General features: G+C 40.6%; 1 protein-coding gene across 1 annotated transcript in view; it reads left to right on the forward strand.

Annotated features, from left to right (window-relative positions):
- The window catches only part of parvaa (parvin, alpha a), a 28920-nt gene that overhangs the window by 6669 nt on the left and 2042 nt on the right, over positions 1–20209 (forward strand). The window contains exons 2-12 of the mRNA XM_034196795.1: positions 2816–2905; positions 3619–3689; positions 5302–5404; positions 5997–6137; positions 10027–10142; positions 10273–10331; positions 11794–11813; positions 11901–11962; positions 13951–14019; positions 14253–14354; positions 19055–19127. Coding sequence (XP_034052686.1) covers positions 2816–2905; positions 3619–3689; positions 5302–5404; positions 5997–6137; positions 10027–10142; positions 10273–10331; positions 11794–11813; positions 11901–11962; positions 13951–14019; positions 14253–14354; positions 19055–19127 — 906 coding nt within the window. The remainder of the gene's footprint in view (positions 1–2815; positions 2906–3618; positions 3690–5301; positions 5405–5996; positions 6138–10026; positions 10143–10272; positions 10332–11793; positions 11814–11900; positions 11963–13950; positions 14020–14252; positions 14355–19054; positions 19128–20209) is intronic.

Below are 20209 nucleotides of genomic sequence, written 5' to 3' on the forward strand. Positions count from 1 at the left end.
GATAACGGAGGAGTGATAATCAAGGAACCAGGGAAATCCTCAGACACTCGCCCCGCCCCCTTACTGTGTATCGCTCACTGATTGGACGATGCAGCGCATGCACGGATCTGGCTGCTGTCAGAGGATCAGCTGTGCGGCGTCATCACAAACGGACGTCGCTTCACGTGACGCTCCGGAGGAAAGGACGTCCTATTGCTCTTAAAACTCATGTCCCTGCTTCTGGTGGTTTCCTTGCGTCCCTCCATGCTTCCCTGGTGGGAGGGACTAGACGCAGGGATGCAAGGAATCCATTTAACCGAAGTGATATGCACCCTGTGTCTATTCCTACTCGCCTCCTCCAAGCCACTTGTGTCTATTGATCTATAAGGTGGTTAAAATGCCAAGGAAAGAGTTTTCCTTTTCCATTGTATTCTGTCATACTCCAAATCACTTTATTCTTAGATAGATATATAGCTAGATAGACACTTTATTTATCCCAAATTTGGTAAAAATGTACACTAGCAGCAAGTATTTACAAATTCAAAATAGAAAAGGCATTGGATTGAATATACACTATAATTGTGTAAATAGCTGGTTATGGAAGAGGAGAAACTTTACAAGCTATGGGCAGTACGTTCTCCCTCACCTGCTTCTAGTCTCCTGGTTCTTTCTTCGTCCACACAAGTCAACATGGGGGTTATATTTGGTCAACTATTGCATGCTGTTTTACATTTGGTCATATTTGAACAGCTTATGTCTTCATTATAACATGACAGATAGTGTAGACTATTTGTCTAGTTGCCAGCATAGTGAACCCAGACATTTTGAGAATACCATTATTGTTTTATGTTAGAAATGTATAGTATGGGTCCCATACTATATTTATTTATTTATGTACTATTTATATGTTGGTCAATTTGCATAAGTTGCATGAATTAAAATGTATGGCATTAAAGCCTATAGTAAATCAAAATGACTGACAATGGGTTATTGAGGTTGCTGAATCCATTTCTGACATTTCCAGGATAAAAAATGGCCATTTTAACCAGAAAGTGGTCATATTTGTACTTTCGGTGGACTCATTGCAACAATTTAATATAGAGAGCACAACATAAAAATGATTATCTCCACTTTGGACAATTCTTTTTCAAATAAATAGGCAATCTGTTCAATCCAAATGATCCAGAGTCCCCTAAATCCACCCAAATGTTATCAAAATCACTCCACAGAGACGCTCCCATTCATATCAGGACAGCAGAAAGTCGACATAGCCTTCATAACAGACTGAAAACCCAACTGTTTCTTTGCACGTTGGACAACACAAAATAAACAAAGCATTTTCACTTCTCCGTGTTGCACCAAGAAAGGTTTGGCCTAGTTGAAGCTAAGGCAATAGCCCTTGGTTTGGCTTCCACCAATTCCCACACTTTCCACTCTGTTGTTGAGTGCATCTCTGTTCCACGCCATACATGCTCCATCAAAAAAGGGTTGGGGTAAAAAGAGACAGAAAGACAACAATGCAAAAGTAAAATGAAGCAAAGTTTATAAGAAATATCAACTGTGCGTTGAAGCTTGCCGGCGGGCGTGTCTGAAGCTCGACCAACAACCAATCACCTGAATCTTCCGCCCCGGACACACAAGCACGCGGTTTGATTGGCATATGATTCGATTGGCTGACGCTTCCGCCGAAGCTTCAAAAGTTGAACATTGCTCAACTTTTGAAGCGAAGCGACGCTCCCACAATGCAGTTCGGAAAAGCGTGACGTCACCCCATTCAAAGCGAATGGGCAGAAGCGTTGAACCTCCGTTACATTCCACATGCACTTCAGTCGACATAACATACTTATTAACTCTTCAGTACTGTGGTTTTACACGTTGCATGTCAGACCCTCTCACCACAGAATGAACAGTGAGGCATGTGTCAATCTATATGAATGTTCTCAGACACCCCGGGCGCTGTTATACGTGAGTGGATTCATGCACACATACTGCACATGTAGGCACTTGTGGATAGTGTTGATTGAGAGGATGTTGTTCCAGTGAACACAGAGACATTCACAGGATGTTCACTCCATGCTTTCAGTCTCTCAGACACACACACGCACACTCTCAGAACAGCAGCGATCGAGCCTCCTCAGGTATCTGACACACAGTGAAGAATGGCATGCTGGGCTTCTGTAAAGCCCGCTGAGAAGCAGGAAGCAACACTAGTGTCTGTCTGTCTCACGTCAAGAGGCTCTTCACGGAGGGGCTGCTGATGGTTGTTAGTGGAATCAAAGGAACATCGTATAGAAATATCTCATTGCAAGCAAGGTTATCTCTCTTTGTCTCTACTTATCTGATTCAGGCTAAGTTGTGCTAAACATGTAGCTCATGGATGGTGGATACATTTGTAACCCTGCTTCATTTACTTGTTTTGTTTGAATGTCACGCTTTTTTCATTTGAAATCAACCTTGTGGGTCATCAAGCAAACACACTAAGCATTCAACGTTTTGTGCTTCTAAAATACAAAAACTATGAATCAACTATTGAATAAAACAAAATGTGATTTTGATCCCTGAAGTACTGTACTTGTGCAGAAAATACTCACAACAGCACCTATTATAACATAACAACAATAACAACAATAATCCAGAGCTATGGCACTGGTTACCTATGTTAGTTTTTTATATTTTTGCAGGAACTTTTGACGTTAAGAAACATTTAGAAAAATGTCGTCTTTACCTTTTAATTGTTGGCTATTTATTGAAATGTCTAAAGAATATAGGAAAGTATTGTATCTACACTACACTGTTTGACCGATGTGATGATAACATTGGTACCTTTCCCTCGTAGTGTCCGAGCTTCAGGAGGAGGGGATAAACGCCATCAACCTTCCTCTCAGCCCCTCCCACTATGAGCTGGACCCCGAGGACACCATGCTGGGTAAACTACACCGACACTACCTGTTGCATTCAGCCGAGCTGCTACCTGAATAACATTTCACAATCCTTTGCTAAATCAGTCAAATACGGTGGCCAATGACTTTGGCTAAAGGATCTTATAACTACATCAATATTTGTACAAGCGCTGTTCCAAGAATTGATAATAAACACAATGCCAAAATACTGAAAATGTGGTAGTACTTGTTTTCATACATTACCACAGTAACCGTAGTATCCGTACATCACGGCTTGAGACGACGTCCAATTTTGTACACAGCAATTGCTTTCTTCAGCTTCCATATGCTATGAAATACACTGGTATAAAAAGAAAGAAGCATCTCAAGTGCAGACTTAATGTGATTTGCAGTGTTTTTGGGAAAGCAAAATGTATTAGGGAGGCTGTGGCTTAGTGGGTTAGTGCGCTGATCTTCGAATCAGAGGATAGCAAGTTCGAATCCCACTGCAGTCAGCATGTCGTTGTGTCCCTGAGACACTTCACCCCAAAGTGCTCCTGTGGGGATTGCCCACAGTACTGAGTATGTAAGTCGCTTTGGATAAAAGCGTCTAACAAGTTACGTGTAATGTAATGCAATGTATTAAGCTGGTAAATGTTGTTTTTCTTATGGGTTCTGTTGCTCTTCTCCCTAACACACTAAGGAATATATTATAATATAATAATGTTCTTCTTGCATTGAATCTGTCTTAATCCATTAGAGGAGAATGAAGTGCGCACCATGGTGGACCCCAACTCCAAGAATGACCGCAAACTGCAGGAGCTCATGAAGGTACACCACCATTTATCCTGGATACATTGTCATTTAGAATGTAATAGGGCTGCATCTCTTCATCCCCACATTCAAACTTGAGGTGGCTGCTTGGTGCAGGGGAACAGGCATCAGCTGGAGGAACAATCGTACGTGACATGAGGTTGAGTGAACAGTCACAAGATTCAAATTGGCAACTTCTTATGGGGAACTTTTGTTAGGCTACCAAAGGCCTCGGATTGGGCCAAGACTACAGTCCCAGTAGGACAGACATCCTCACTAGTTGCTACTTAAATTCCAGTAAAAATCTGTGAAATGGCTTGAAACCAGCAATTCATAGACATGCAGCTGGACTAACAGCACTACATCAGAAATAATGTGTTTTTACTCGCCAAGCTTTGCACAACAACACCAACTAGTCCAGCCGCCATCAACTATCTGCCGGGCTCCTACGTGAGAGCCCACAGCAAACAACCACACACTATAAACAACAGCAACACGCAGTATAAGACTGTTTTTCGTTATTTCCCTTATTTAGTTGTCATTAAAGCTCAGTGTGAGATTCTCTACGCAGATGACATCATCAAAATGACTCTTGAAGATGTACTGACAACTAAAAGTTCATAAAGGTTACTCTCAATGGCTGCAAAAACACAGAGAAGTTCTACGGCTTGTTATTTTTGTTAAATAACATTAAGGGAAATCTTGGAAATAGTTTTCTCCTAATACAATGCAGAGCTATTCAAATGGCGAAGATTCACCTTCTGTTTCATTGATTTTAACAACTTCAATTGACTTGAGTTCTTATCTTGGAAATAAGAGGTTTGGGTATTGGCCTCTGCAGGTATTCAGTGTTTAATCCGCCAGTTTGAGATGAGGGGCGAAACATGTTTCATCTGAACGTACTTAAGAAAAGACATCCCACCTGTTTACACTGCACCTTGGCCAATAGTAATAATTAATACAAATGTACAAAGCATTTAGAGTGGTTTGGCTTATTGAACCCTAATCACAGGATTCATGCTTTTTTAAACGAGTTTCTTCATGGTTGAATACATTAAAGGTGAGGTAGGTAAGTTTGAGAAACCGGCTCGAGATACACGTTTTGTTATATTCCATGGAATGCTCTCAACGTCCCGATAGCAATGAATATCTGAAGTGCTTTGATAACAAATCCATAAGAAATGTCATCTGTGAAAGCCGTAATACTGTAAAAAGCACGACCAATCATCTGAGCCGGCCCGGCTAAAATAACTGGATGGCCTACCTGCCTGTCAGCCTTCCATCTGTGCACAAACTTATCTAGAGCCCTCATTGGTCATGTTCGTGTGTTCGTGTGTGTTGGAGGAGGGGCTCTGTGAGGAAGTGGCAGATTTCTTCCGGTTGTGTATTTTCAAATTCTAGCGCACTCGAGTTGCTTTCTCCAAAATGACCTACCCCACCTTTAATTGGAAATGTCTTTGGTTAAAAGCATCAGCTAAATGAAATGTTATGTAATTTTATTAAGTTTACAAGGTTATAAGTATGTATTCTGAATTAATTACTTGGTGATAAATCCTTATTTTGCAAAATGACATTCAAAGATTGAACAAGTTCTAATTATGAGTGAATAGTATTTTATTCTCCCCTGTAGGTGTTGATCGACTGGATCAACGATGTTCTGGTGGGGGAGAGGATCATTGTGAAGGATCTGGCTGAAGATCTGTACGATGGGCAGGTCCTGCAGAAACTATTCGGTGAGCAGTTCACCCATAATGCTTTGGGGCTTTCCCATTCCTGTAGGTGTAGGGTGTTTTATAGGTGTTAGTTCACATTTGTCTGAAACGCTTCGATTGGACTTCTTTGTTTACTTCAGTAACATAGTGACATCACTACATAACACTTGCGCTTCTATTGACTAGCAACACATTGTATGTGATATGCTAAGGGAAGGAACGTCTCTGAGGGTTGACCAATCACAACAGAGCCGGCCAGCTAACCAATCAGAGCAGACTGGGCTCTGGTTTCAGACAGAGGGTGAAAAGAGGTGCTGCAGCACAGGCAGTATGAGAAAAGTAAAGAGCTTTTTGAACATTAAAGCATGGAGACATTTCACAGTAGACACTACATACTGATATGAACCTGAAAATGGGCAGAAGATGTCCTCTGTAAACTACTCATGTCGAGAAAAGCCATTGAGACACCTAACTAAAGTTGTGCTGTTATTGATTGTTATATTTTTACAAGTGGCAATATTTAAAAGGTACCTTTGAATGAACTGTCTTTACATCACATCTCTAAGTATTACCAGATTCATATTGAATTCTCTGTGTCTGTCTCGTTGTTCAGAGAAGCTGGAAGGAGAGAAACTGAACGTGGCCGAGGTGACCCAGTCGGAGATCGCTCAGAAACAGAAGCTGCAGACGGTGTTGGAGCGCATCAACGACTCCCTCAAACTCTCCACCAGGAGCATCCGCTGGAATGTGGACTGTAAGGATATGACCTTTTTACTTTCTATACAACTGTATTGCTGAAATCTATAATAGTTATTTGTAATTTAAAGTCATGCCCTAACATATTTCCCATCAATTCTGAATCCGAATGAGGTTTATTGCCGAGTAGGCTTACGCATACAAGGAGTTTGCTTTGGTGTAATGGTGCAAACATCAATTATAAAACTATTATAAAGCCAATTTTCTTTTAAAATTTACAATTTAGAAACATAAAAATAAATCTTTCCAACAGACATAAATATATATTTAAAATACAAGAATAGGACAAATTACAACTTATTAAAAATATGTGCAATAACCTGAATTTTAAGTGAAAAATCTGTGCCGTTTTAAAAGGGTACCACGGCACAACCTTAATCCAGTTGAAATACCTTTTACACTACTCCTGTTTCTGCTGCACTGAGTCTCTCAATAACATTTCGCCAAACCTGGTCCGCTTTTTTTTTGCTTTTCCACTAGGGGTAGTTCCGGCTCAGGGCTACTTTTTCACCTTTTTTCTGGCCCTCCCAAATCGAGGTTGTTACCGGGCCAACAACCGGGCTGAATATGCTAAACTAGTGACGTAAACACTCGACTGCTGAATGGTCAGAGAGAATCGCTGGAAAGGGGGCTACAACTACAACTAAATTAACATATTTGACCGTGATTTAATTGTAATACACGTTTCTAAATGATGTCGAAGTAACAACATACTGATACCGGTTAGTAAAAAACATGAATTAATGCTTTGACAAGTCTGCAGACAGACGGCAGGCGAAAACCTTTTAAAATGCGTGTTTTCTGAATGGAGATCGATCAGGCTAAGCGAATGTTATATACGCTCCGTCCACACAACAACAACGGCCTACAGACATAAATAAACCAGCGACTGTATTCGCCATGACACAGACAGTCTGTGGTTTGTACTTGTTTAACTTTTGTCTAGTTTCTGAACAGATATGAGAAGCTGTGAGTACTAACAGCTAACGGCTGATGTTTTGGTTTTGTGGTTCGCATTGAAGATGACGTCACGGCAATTTTACGCAGCGTCGTTCCGCCCGCCGAACAGCCGATCGCCCCGCCTACACTGCGTTACTATAGTTACTACCCCTGTTACTAAACTGTAATGGAAACGCAGCTTAAAGTGAGCCTGGCCTACCAAGGCCAAACTAAGCTGTGCTAAGCCGTGCTAGGTCCTGCAGTGGAAAAGCGCCATAAGAGATGTAGAGTACTGAAAAAATCAAGTACAAATATTCATCTGTACTTTAAAGAAAAGTACTGAGGTAAAAGTACAGTTATGTTTTTATAAAATATAGGTACTCATGCAAATTGAGGAATATTAAGCAAAACACATGTTTCCAAATGTTGTTTTCTTATCATGGTAGCATCTGTGATTATTTATAACAGATGCTAATGTGTTCTCCATGTGACCTGAGTCTTTTTTTTACAAAAGCCTGCAGAATATATTAAGATAGTTCTTTTTAATGGCCCTTTTTATCTGCCACAGATTAGTAAATACTATAAGGCTTTCAGCACCCTTCCCTTTACTTATATAATTAGCTTTAACATGCATATGAGATATATAAGAGTGGGCATTACTGTATGAGTGAGGTAGAAATATGGATGACATGATGGAGACACAGAAAGCTTTGAGATTACAGAATTGATTTTGTGAGAGCACTGCACTAGAGAGAGACCGTATCAAATGAATTTTATTTCAAACCAAATAATATGACATTCTTTAAAGGCACCTCTGGTACAACTTTGTCCTTGAAAGCTATTTGTGTGAGATACCTTAAAAGAAATGCTAAAGAGCACGGTGAATAACACGCCATGTCATTGATTTTGCAGTCCTTTTATTTGCGGAGCTCTCTTTTGAATCAATTCACTTTTGTTTGTCCCTTCTTTCATTCTTCATGCAGGAGCTGTAGAAAAACATCTCTCCTGATGTGTCTTATTTGGATCCTCTTATGTAGAGAGGATCTAATAGGTTGTTTTTGAAGGCTTTTAGCTTGCTTTCTGTGATTTGGACACTTAATTGATCCTGATTGTGTACCCAAAGGTAAATCCTATTTGTTCGCTTGACTAAAGACATGTGGCTCAGTGTCTCTCGCTGGACTGCTATTTGTGGATAACTTTAGGCAGAAGACCAGAATTTATTTTACTTTCTTTAATATGTATTTACCATTGAAGGAATGTGACCTTGCCACGTACAACTTTTCAGAATATTTGGAAGAATGAAAATATGTTGCTGTTTGGCGACCCATTTCATACAGAAAGGTATTGACTCTTTTATTGAAAAGAAATACAAAAGAAACAGATTGTGAACATTTTGTAATGCATTAGTAAGTGGGTAACATGGCTCCCTATAGAATGGTTCAGGGATGATGTATTAGTATATGCCGACCCGGGAATTGCCATTGGAAGTATTCTCTCGACAAAAAGCAATGGGATTTTCCATTGGATTATTGCATAAAGCAGGGGGGTCAAACTCAATTTCATCACGGGCCACATCAGCATTTTGGTTGCACTCAAAGGGCCGGTTGTAACTTTAAGACTATATGAAAATACATATGTAACTAAATATTTAATATAAACGTATGTATTATATAACATTATTGCCTCTGCATTGGATCATTATCGGATAGGGTAATAACTTCATAATTAACTACGTCTGAAAGCAGAAGTCTGGGGCAAATCATGGGGAAGTCTCTTCAGTGAGAATGTCACAAAATGATTTTTTTTAAAGCCAAATTCTGTAAAAAAAAATGAAAATGTAAAAAAAATGTGAAATTTTGAAGAAAAAAAAGTCAAATTCTGAAAGAAAGTCAAATTCTGAAAAAAAATCATATTTGAGATGCATTGTGGGACATGTAGTTTATGGGCAACGTTCGTCTGTAAATCGGCATGTAACCGTACAATAAATAAATTATATTCTTTCAGAGCTCTTGTGGGGCCGCATTAAATGAAGTCGCGGGCCGGATTTGGCCCCCGGGCCTTGAGTTTGACTCCCCTGGCATAAAGTAATATCTGTGGCAAACAAAGGTATATGATACTTACAAATGCCAGAGGTAAAAACCTAACGGTGGGCTATTAATAGGCTATTTGTTGTCTTATTTAACAAGTTGAGGTATTTATGACTCTTTAGCCCACATTCATTTCCCCTTCCTTCTCTTATATACGCATATCATATTTATGTTAAAGCTAAAGACAGAAGTAAAAGGTGATGTGATAGAAGTTATTATTATGTGTCAGATAAAAAAGGGTTATCAATGGAGAATTGGAAGGCTCGATTTACATGCATGGCTACATTTGCTGTTGTTCTCATCTCAGTAGATTGGTGCTGTATTTATTTTTTTATGAGGATACAGGAGTTATCCTCCCCAGCGCTCCCTTGGTAAGAAGCAATGGGATTTTTCCATTGGATTTAGGGATATTGCAGACAATAAGAAATGTGGCAAAGATACTTTTATGATACTATGATAACCACTTTTATAATGGTTAAAGAATAAATGCATTCATCAGAAGTAAAACCCCTGCTAAGCTAAAGGCGGCTAATTTGAGTAGTCCAGTTAAGCCATTCGTTAGCAACCGCCATATTTTAAACACATAGAAGTTCAGACATCCATCAGTGGGGTATATTATGTCTTCGAACAAAGCGTTAACATCTTGTGAGCGATTGTTAACATCAGACCAGCTACCACCTGCCATCCAACTCATTCCTAGGACTCATTCCCCCACCATTGTACTAATTGCAGTCTAGACAGCATTTCCAGTTATATAACACTTAATATACATACAGGCATGGAACCACCATGTATTCATGTTATTTGCTCCATAACTTATATTTCTCTGTCATTCTGTTGCTCTTCTTTGCCCGGTGTTAGCGGTTCATGCTAAGAGTATCGTTGCCATCCTGCACCTGCTGGTGGCGCTGTCTCAGCACTTCAGAGCTCCAATCAGACTGCCTGACCACGTTTCCATTCAAGTAGTGGTTGTCCAGGTGGGTGGGACCTTGTTTGAGTGTGACAATACAGCATTTTTCTTAGTTCAGGTGCCAGTACATTTCTGATAATCACTAGAATACAACAAAATCCCACATTAACATCCTTTCCTCCTTTCGTGTCTCACAGAAAAGAGAGGGCATCCTTCAGTCCAGACAAATTCAAGAGGAGATCACTGGCAACACAGAGTGAGTATGTTCTGATGCTGACTTATTTCACACCTCACAGGGTGTAGCTGTTGATAGACATTAGTGCTGCTAAAAGCTCTCTGTTACCATGACAGAAATGGTTTCTTCATTAACTTAAAGACTCATTAGAGACTAATTAAAAAAAAAACTTTGAGTATTTTTCTATGGAGAACATACTGAATAGAATTCCAAACTGTGACCTTGATCATCTTATTTTCTGCAAACTAAACTTTGGAGCACACTTGGCTTTAGATGGAATATGTCAAGAAATTCTGTGCAATGATGAATATACAACCAACATTTCAACAACATATGTGATGGCACCTTTAGCTGAAGAATTAGACTATTTAAAACACACACACACCATCTCTCACACACACACACACACTCTCATTGTCTCCCTTTGAGGATGTCCTGCAGCCTGACAGCAGCAACGAGGGAGATAACAGGAGACCAACACACACACACACACACATTTGTCATGGTAGATGGATACACGCATGATAACACACACACACATACACACACACTGGTGACAGAGGAAATACGGTTATTACCACACCACCAGGACCATTGCCCAGACCTGCCTGCCTTAGCCATCACAGATTAGTGTGTGTGTGTGTGTGTGTGTGTGTGTGTGTGTGTGTGTGTGTGTGTGTGTGTGTGTGTGTGTGTGTGTGTGTGTGTGTGTGTGTGTGTGTGTGTGTGTGTGTGTGTGTGGTGTGTGTGTGGTGTGTGTGTGTGTGTGTGTGTGTGTGTGTGGTGTGTGTGTGTGGTGTTGTGTGTGTGTGTGTGTTGTGTGTGTGTGTGTGTGTGTGTGTGTGTGTGTGTGTGTGTGTGTGTGTGTGTGTGTGTGTGTGTGTGTGTGTGTGTGTGTGTGTGTGTGTGTGTGTGTGTGTGTGCGTGTGTGTGTGCGTGTGTGTGTGCGTGTGTCATTTCTTGCTGGCCTGCCCACCGCGATATCCCTTCCCCGGGGACACTCACACTGCGGTGTTCTCTCCTCTCCAAAAACCACCTGACCCTTTCCAAAAACAACATCCTCCACAGTGTTCACATTGTAATAACACAGAAGAGAGGCCCCTCCATTCCCATAGAAAACCTGCATGTCTTCATTCATTGTATCAATACCACACTGTATTGTTGAGATTATTGCATTGTGCTACAGTATGTGTCATTGTTAAACTCCCAGTGATGATACCCAGGTTATACGAATACCCAAGGTGTACCTGTGTTTATTGTTAATCAAATTATGATACCCTAGTTACATTATTGTATTGTCATTTCTGAGACATAATCCCTTCATTCTCTACATTCCTCTGTGATTGAACTGGAAGCACAGTCCTCATTTCCCTTTGTCTTGTATGGATATTCCAGTATTGTCAATAAGCAAATACTGCCTCGGAATTGTGTTGTGATTTTTTTTTTTTAAATCTTTTTTCTGATGTTCTCCTCTTTCTCGCAGGGCTTTCTCTGGCAGGCACGGTATGTAGAACAGTGTATAGAACAATGTTTATTCCAGGAGTATCCACATTTCTGGGATAATAATTACTTTTGTTTGTTTTCTTACAGAGCGTGATGCTTTCGACACCCTGTTTGACCATGCTCCGGATAAGCTGAATGTTGTCAAAAAGGTGCGGAGGCTTTGCAGTGGCAATCTGGAGTTGAGCTTCCATGTTTGTCGCCATTATGGCGGTCTGATGGAGGAATGGCAAATACATCAATATAAAAATCAGGTCTTATGCTAGTCTCCTAGGAAGAGCATCCGCTGTTGACGAAACTTTTCTACTGGCCAAATGATAATACTACAAGTTCCAAGTCAGTTGCCATGGCATGGACTTTATTCGGCCCAAAGATACTTTTTCCCACTGATTTAGAGTGCATTCACACCTAATAGTCCGCTTCTCTGGTGCGCACCAGACCACAGTTAGTTGCATCGTTTCATTTTTCAGAAGGTTCGGTTTGCGTTCACACGGGAAAAATTCAAACAGACTATAAACTTTAAACACAAGTCATGTGCTCGGAAATGCTGTTCAACCATTGGTCAGACATTAAGGGGGTAAAAACGCAAATCCCGGCAATTTCTACCGGAGCCTCCGCCATGGAGCATCGGCACTTTCGGCAGGTTATTCTCATGCGGCTGTTAATCTGGAGATCAACAGACTCTAGCGGCCCGCGCATATGATTATATAATCAGACAACGTCCGTTAAAAAACATTATAACACATATAATGAGAGACGTTCTGCAGTAAGGAGGGGCGTTTCACCGACGACAGGTGTTCTTACTTTTATGTAGCTGACGGAGAATTTTTACTTTACACGACACTGTTCAACACTTAATTCTGCTTCACTCTTTAACTAAACAACCGCGGATGTCTTGAAAGACTCTTTCGCTAAAGATTTTGAAGATATCAGCGTTCTTGTGACACGTAAATACTACGCTTCCTATGTTTTGGTGCGGACTGCGTTCACACCGACCCAAATGAACCGCACCAAGCGGCTAAACGCACCAGGGTTCGATTCAACCGAACTATACAAGGCTGGTGGGAACGCACCCTTTAAAAGAGGTGGTCTCGGAGCGCTTGCTAGTGAACTCTGGAGCGGTTCATCGCTGGTATGAACGCAGTCCTCACCAAAACATAGGAAGTGTAGTATTTACGCGTCACAAGAACGCGGATGTCTTCAAAATCTTTAGAGAAAGACTCTTTCGCTAAAGATTTTGAAGACATCCGCGGTTGTTTAGTTAAAGAGTGAAGCAGAATGAAGTGTTGAAACTGTCGTAACAGTAAAAATGCTCCGTACATAAATGACAGAGCCACCTGTCGTCTGTGAAACCTCCTTACTGCAGAACGTCTCTCATTATATGTGTTATAATGTTTTTTAACGGACGTTGTCTGATTATATAATCATATGCGCGGGCCGTTAGTGTCTGTAGATCTCCAGATTAACAGCAGCATGAAAATAACCTGCCGAAATTGCCGATGCTCCATGGCGGAGGCTCCGGTAGAAATTTGCGTTTTTAACCCCTTAATGTCTGTCCAATGGTTGAACAGCATTTCCGTGCACATGCCTTGTGTTTAAAGTTTATAGTCCGTTTGAGTTTTGCCCGTGTGAACGCAAACCGAACCTTCTGAAAAATGTAACAAACTGTCGTCTGGTGCGCACCTGAAAACGGACTATTAGGTGTGAATGAGACCTAAGATTCAGATTCTTATTGATGACGAGTCATATAATTGCATGTAATAACTGTGATTCTCGACCAAATGCAGTTTGTTTAGTTTCTTACAAGCCAAATGCAGTTGAATAAATATATCAGTGATTAAATGACTTTCTGTCCAAATTGACACTCATCACAATCAAATTGAACACTGTCTGCGTTTTCACTTCTGTCCAGACATTAAGTTTGTAGTTTAAAAGTAGAAGTTGTCACAGTGGTTAAGACCTCCAGTATGGTTGCCAAAGGCCAAGTCGTTGATGCCACATTACTGACTTTTTTTAACCCCGTTTTTTAAACGTATGCATGTCTACAATTTATGTGTACGCATATCTTTGCATTTTCATTACCTGTGTTATCTGAAATGTCGCAAACTTCTGAGACATACCTTCCTTTGTGTTTTCTCAGACATTGATCACTTTTGTGAACAAACACCTCAACAAGCTCAACCTGGAGGTGTCTGAATTGGACACACAGGTACGTCACACACCTGCATATAAACGCAGGGAAACTTTTTTCAAATACCTGACACAATGCTTGACTCCATATTCCAATTTTCCAAAAGTCCATTATTTTGAAAAGCATGTCCATCACAACATGTTTTTCATAGTAATTGAGATTGTTGTGGAAACTTGGGAAAATGCCACCTATTTAAGTCATTATTGCTGTTAGTCCATTATCAAGGTGACATCCCTGTCCTTCTCTGTCAGTTTGCAGACGGTGTGTACCTGGTGCTGCTGATGGGGCTGCTGGAGGGATACTTTGTACCGCTCTACAACTTTTTCCTAACACCAGAGAATTTTGACCAAAAGGTGTAGTGTGATTTATTTTTCTTTGTCCCTCAGAGATCGTGTCACATGACCAAATATGGTGGTCAGTGCAGCACTTAGAAGCAAAGAAGGACATACTTGGTACTAGTAGTAGTAAGGAGGCGTGTGGTGCAGTGGGTTGTGCGTTGGTGTTCGGATCAGGGTCGAAGGTTCAAACCCCACTGCAGTCAGCATGTCGTTGTGTCCCTGGGACACTTCACCCCAAATTGCTCCTGTGTCCAGTATTGAGTGTGTAAGTCGCTTTCGATAAAAGCGTCTAACAAGTAACATGTAATGTAATGTAGTATATTTCATGCTTTTTGATTGAATGAAGGGGGTCAGGGCTCGACAGTAACGGTTGCCATTGGCAACCATTCAGAAAAAATGTCAACCACTTCTTGGCCTTTGGTTGCCATCAGTGGCAACCAGTTTTTAACATAAAGAACTAAGGACAGCAAAATGTGCACCCCAAAATAGATAAATGTTAATTATTTGTTGTATTAAGAGTGATATTTAATTATTGTTGTGACCAGTCGGAACCTGATACTTAAGTTGCACGTGCATTGGTGTGATTACGGAGCCAGAAAGCGATGCACGTTTACTCGCGTGCGCCGTGTGTTTGTTTGACAAAAAATGGCGAAGCAAATTAAGTTGTTTGACTGTGCGGTAAAAAGTTCAGCCAACCCGTTAACATCTCAAACGAATGTTCAAATAAAGCGCAAGGTGAACCCGAACGAAAAGCAAAGAGGAAATGTGTAAAGTCTTGGGAGGCGAAACATTCTGCTTCATTGTCCATTCACTTCCGGTAAAGGTTCCTTCAAAATAAGAGTCCCGATCTTATTACTACCAAAATAAAAGTGCAAAACGAAACTTTACCATAGGAACATATTGGCATACAAATATAATCACTTCTAAATAAATAAATATAGTTAGACATATTAAAGGTAATTTACAGCATTAATAATTAATATCTAATTCTTAACTGTGAATAGTTTTCATTTATTTAACATTAGAAATGTATTAGTCTGGCCAATCCAAGACTACACTACTGGTGTTTTGTATACCAGCAATTGAGGGTGGACAAGTTTACTACCACTTAAGTTTCAAATAATTGTGTTAATTACTTCTTGTAAAGCATATTTTGAACATTCTTTTGTGTCACATGTTCATTATTAAGTTGATGTATGACTGTATGGTATCTTAATTATTTAAAATATAAGGTGACTAAAAATGGCAACCGTATTTCGGTTTTGGCAACCAAAAGCTGATGCCTGGTTGCCAGCCTGGCAACCACTTTTAAAAGTTAGCGTTGAGCCCTGGGGGTATTAATCTTTGAAACTCAAGATTTTGGGTGAAAAAATTATATATTTACTTATTCACCCATATATTTTTCTGAGTATTGTTGTATGTGTTGGTTCGTGATGTTCAGATTGGGTCAAAGCTGGCCGTTTGTCATCCCATCATTCTGTTATCCACTGCTTTTAATTCAGGGCCAACAAACGTTTCTCAATGCATATCTTTCTCTTCTTTTCTGATTAGTTTTGTGTTACATCTGTTGCTCTACCCATGAAATAAGAAAGCAGCTGTGACCTTTGTAGAGTGGGCTCACGTAACAAGACGGCAAGAATTCCACAATATGTACAAATGCAACTTTTTTGATGCAGCGTCTTAGACAAGCAGGCATGTGTACTTGTTGTTGTTATCTGAGCCATATTAATGAACAAAATCTTAAATATTTTAGATCTATAGAGTAGTGCAGTGATGATGTTTTTTGTAGGCTGACATGGAGTTAGCATTGCAAGGGCTCACTCGAAAAGAAGCAATGGGATTTCTTTTATTGGATTTTGGAAAATGGCCACGTTTATGATACATGTTTTATTCAGCGGGATAACCTCCACATATTAACAGTACTTTGCACATAAAGGGAATTGCCAGAAGTGAAAATCTTACGCTATAATCGAACTACATCATCCTCATATGACGTCACCGTCGCTAAGCTAAAGGTGGCTAATGTTCATCATGATGATGTTTGGTAGTTTCACTTGTTGTCTTGTTAGCAACTGCTGTTTTTATGAAACATAGAAGCTTCAAACATTCAATAGTGTGGTATTTACTGACATTTGTTATGTCATACATAAAGACAAGAAAATCTTTCAGCTTGTGTGAACCACATACCTTATTTCATTCATCTAATAAAAAAGCTATTTAAAAAACAATTGACTTTGAGACGAAGAAACCCGAAAGTGCTAGGAGAAAGATCCGACCATAGTCTGTATGATCCTGACCCATGTTTGGTTGTGACCTATAGTTTGAGAAAAACTCTTGAATCAATACTTGATTTGTGAGGATCCTGAGCACTGGGAGCCAGGACTCTCCTCTCAATAGCCGGGTAAATGCCATCCGTTTACCCCAGAGCCCATTCAGTGCAGAGCCATCTCCCACTCCATTGGCCTCTGTAGTACTACGGTATTCTGAACAGGCAATCTGAGGAGACACCACAGTAGCCTTTTGTTTGGGTCTTGGCCAGCGGCCCCTGCCAAGCTGCGGAGCAGAATGGGCATCAGTGCTACATTACACGCACACACACACACACACACACACACACACACACACACACACACACACACACACACACACACACACACACACTCCTGGCCCGGAAGCACAGGCACCAGCCCCACAGCATCTGTAATCTCCTTTTGCACAGGGAAACACTGGAGTGGTGTAGGGGCTCAGCTCTATTACTCTCTCTGTGTGTGTGTGTGTGTGTGTGTGTGTGTGTGTGTGTGTGTGTGTGTGTGTGTGTGTGTGTGTGTGTGTGTGTGTGTGTGTGTGTGTGTGTGTGTGTGTGTGTGTGTGTGTGTGTGTGTGTGTGTGTGTGTGTGTGTGTGTGTGTGTGTGTGTGTGTGTGTGTGGTGTGTGTGTGTGTGTGTGTGTGTGTGTGTGTGTGTGTGTGTGTGTGTGTGTGTGTGTGTGTGTGTGTGTGTGCATATGCATATCGATGATACACCAGGGGTGGGCTGTGATAAGTAGCACAAGCATCAAGAAAGCACTCCTGCTCAGTAGATCTCTATTTAAGGCTCATTCTCTTCTTTTCTTGTTGACTGTATTAGGGAAGACTAAGGTCACGCTTTCCACACAATAAAAGCTTTTAGTACATCTCAGCAGGGTGACACACACACACAGATACAATGAGCTGAGAATGGAAAACATCTTTTAACTCTTCCTATCGCTTCCCTCTGATTGCTTTTCCTCTCCCTTGCACTTTTATTTTTCAGATTGACTTAAATATCTTTTCTGGTTTCCTACACAGAACTGTACTCTACCTGATATTTAAAAGAATCATCCGAAACAAACGTGGGTTCCATCTTTTGATTAAACATCAGCCCCAAGGAAGTTGACCAGGCTTTTCAGCAAATGGTGGTTACTTCAACTTCCGTTCTCGCCTGTGACGTTGTTGGGCTCAAAAAATACTTTTTACAATTGGGTTACATTGGAAAAAAGACGTCTGTATACCAGCGCAAACACGACAAACACTTGAAGGCCGTTATTTAAACCATTAGAGCCTTAAGGTTGTAAAATGCTGACTGAGCAGACACCAGCCGTGACGCTGCCATAAATGAGTAGATTAGAGACAGGCCTTAAGGACAATCATAAGTGTGCATACTTTGAGTGCTGCAGGAATAGGTCCTTAAACAAGAAAATTAATTAGCATTTAACCACTTCCCTTTCCCTCGCCTCAGTCAAAAACATTTGTAAGGGTTTGTGGTTAGATGCCTTAAATACGGTCTGTTAAATACAGGCAAGAGATTTTCACATTTTGTTCTACACCATAAAATACGCCAGCAATTACCCCGCTCGTCAATGTCTGAAGCTTCTGTGTGTTATGAAACAGCGGTTGCTAACAAGCACCTAATTAAGACACTAAACAATCATCATGCTGAACACGAGCCTGCCTTTAGCTTAGCGGTGGTGGTGCACAGTCGTGCGGCCAGGATAAAGTTAGTTTATAGCCTCAAAGTTGCTTTTCACTTCTGGCAAATCCATTCGCACTTCAAAAATCACAAAGTGGTGTCAATATGTGGAGATTATCCTCCTGAACAAATCGCATCAGTATTATAAACGTGTTTACCACAGAGAGTCTGCAATGCTCCGAAGTCCAATGGAAAAATCCCATTGCTTTTTGACGAGGGAGCCCTTGTGACGCTAACTTCTGGGTTGGCCTACAAAAATATGTAATCACTGCAACAACCAATGGGCCCAGAAACGGGTAGAGTCAGGTCATTTTGGCTGCATGCGCCCCTGAGTAACTTTCATAGGAATGAACCGCGCCCCTTCACTTTATACATTCATGGTCAGCCCTGCACTATAGCATCATTAATCATGTTCACCGTACACGCATGAACTTGCACTTGTAATGGCATTAAAAACCTGGCGTGTACCGACTGTATCAGTCTCTTGGAGTTTTGAAGTTTTTGATTGACTCTGCTGACATGTATCCATTAAGAGGGTGTTTGTGCATCTGCTGAAGGCTTATGGTCTTACAGGGCAGTGTTGTGTTTGCCCACACAGGAAGCTGTGGTAGCACGATTGAATCGACCCACAGTGTATTTTGGGATTTAGCAACCAGTGTGCATGTTCTGTTATCAGAGAGGAGCTGTGATTGTTCGTGTTTGTCCTAACAGCCTCTCTCTCGCCTGCAGGTCCACAATGTGTCCTTCTCCTTTGAGCTGATGCAGGACGGAGGTCTGGAGAGACCAAAACCCCGACCAGAGGGTAGGAAGCACATTTAACTGGGGATATACATTTTTTTTTTGTCATTCTGATTTGAGAAGATATTTTCCTGTTACCTGTTGATTGAACATTGAAAAAACTCAGAGGGCAGCCTGCAGCATCCCCTGTTTAGTAGACTTTAGGCTGCAGACACCATCTACACATATTGCATTCATTTTAAGGCAGTTCGGTCAAAAACTGCATCAGGCGGCTGTGGCTCAGGGATAGGGAAGTGTAAGCTAAATGACATGTGATATAATGTAACAAAGGTATAATCAGTAACTACAGGCGTGTCTCATTCAGCCGCTTCACTACATATTACACCAAAACAACAATCTGTATTAGTTTTTCACAAAGAAATGAGCCGTAACTTTTGCATGGCCTTATTATATGATTGTAATCATTCACATTATGCTAACTGGGAAGGCAATCCTCATACACATCACATATGGTGGATATATAGACCTTTGCAACTGGTTGCCACACGTGCTAAGAGACGTGACTATTCAGCCTTGATCTAAAAGATCTCATTTCAGCCAACTAAACAGGAGGGGCCCGGCGAGGATCTCTATATTCTCACTGGATGTATGTTCATTAATATAAATGTCCGAATATTCTTTGAATAAGCCACTATTGAGCAGGGTTGACTACATACAATCAAAACAATAAGCAACCGCAGGTCTTCAGTCAAAACTAAATATGTAAACTTGTGAAAACTCTCAATCTGACAAAAAAGAAAGAAATTGGGCCTTGGGATAGCTCACCTTGTTGAGTTGGTCCCATGTTCCGGGACTCAGAGGACCTGGGTTCGATTCTGATCTATATCATATATACATGTTAACTCCCCAGTTCAAATCTGTCGCTATAATAAAAGCACAAGAGACCCAAAAAGATATCTTTACATAAAATACTTGTTTTTAAATACAAAAATGTATTGAAAGTTACCAGTTCATAACATTTATCACATAGCTACCATTAAATGTTTAACATACTGGTTATTATAAAGAAAATGTGTTATTATACATTTATCTACCTAGTATTCATCTTAACCTTAGCTGTAAGTATGGCTCCAAGATATGTCTATA

The sequence above is a fragment of the Gymnodraco acuticeps genome, unplaced genomic scaffold (assembly GCF_902827175.1).
Source record: "Gymnodraco acuticeps unplaced genomic scaffold, fGymAcu1.1, whole genome shotgun sequence".
Taxonomy (NCBI): domain Eukaryota; kingdom Metazoa; phylum Chordata; class Actinopteri; order Perciformes; family Bathydraconidae; genus Gymnodraco; species Gymnodraco acuticeps.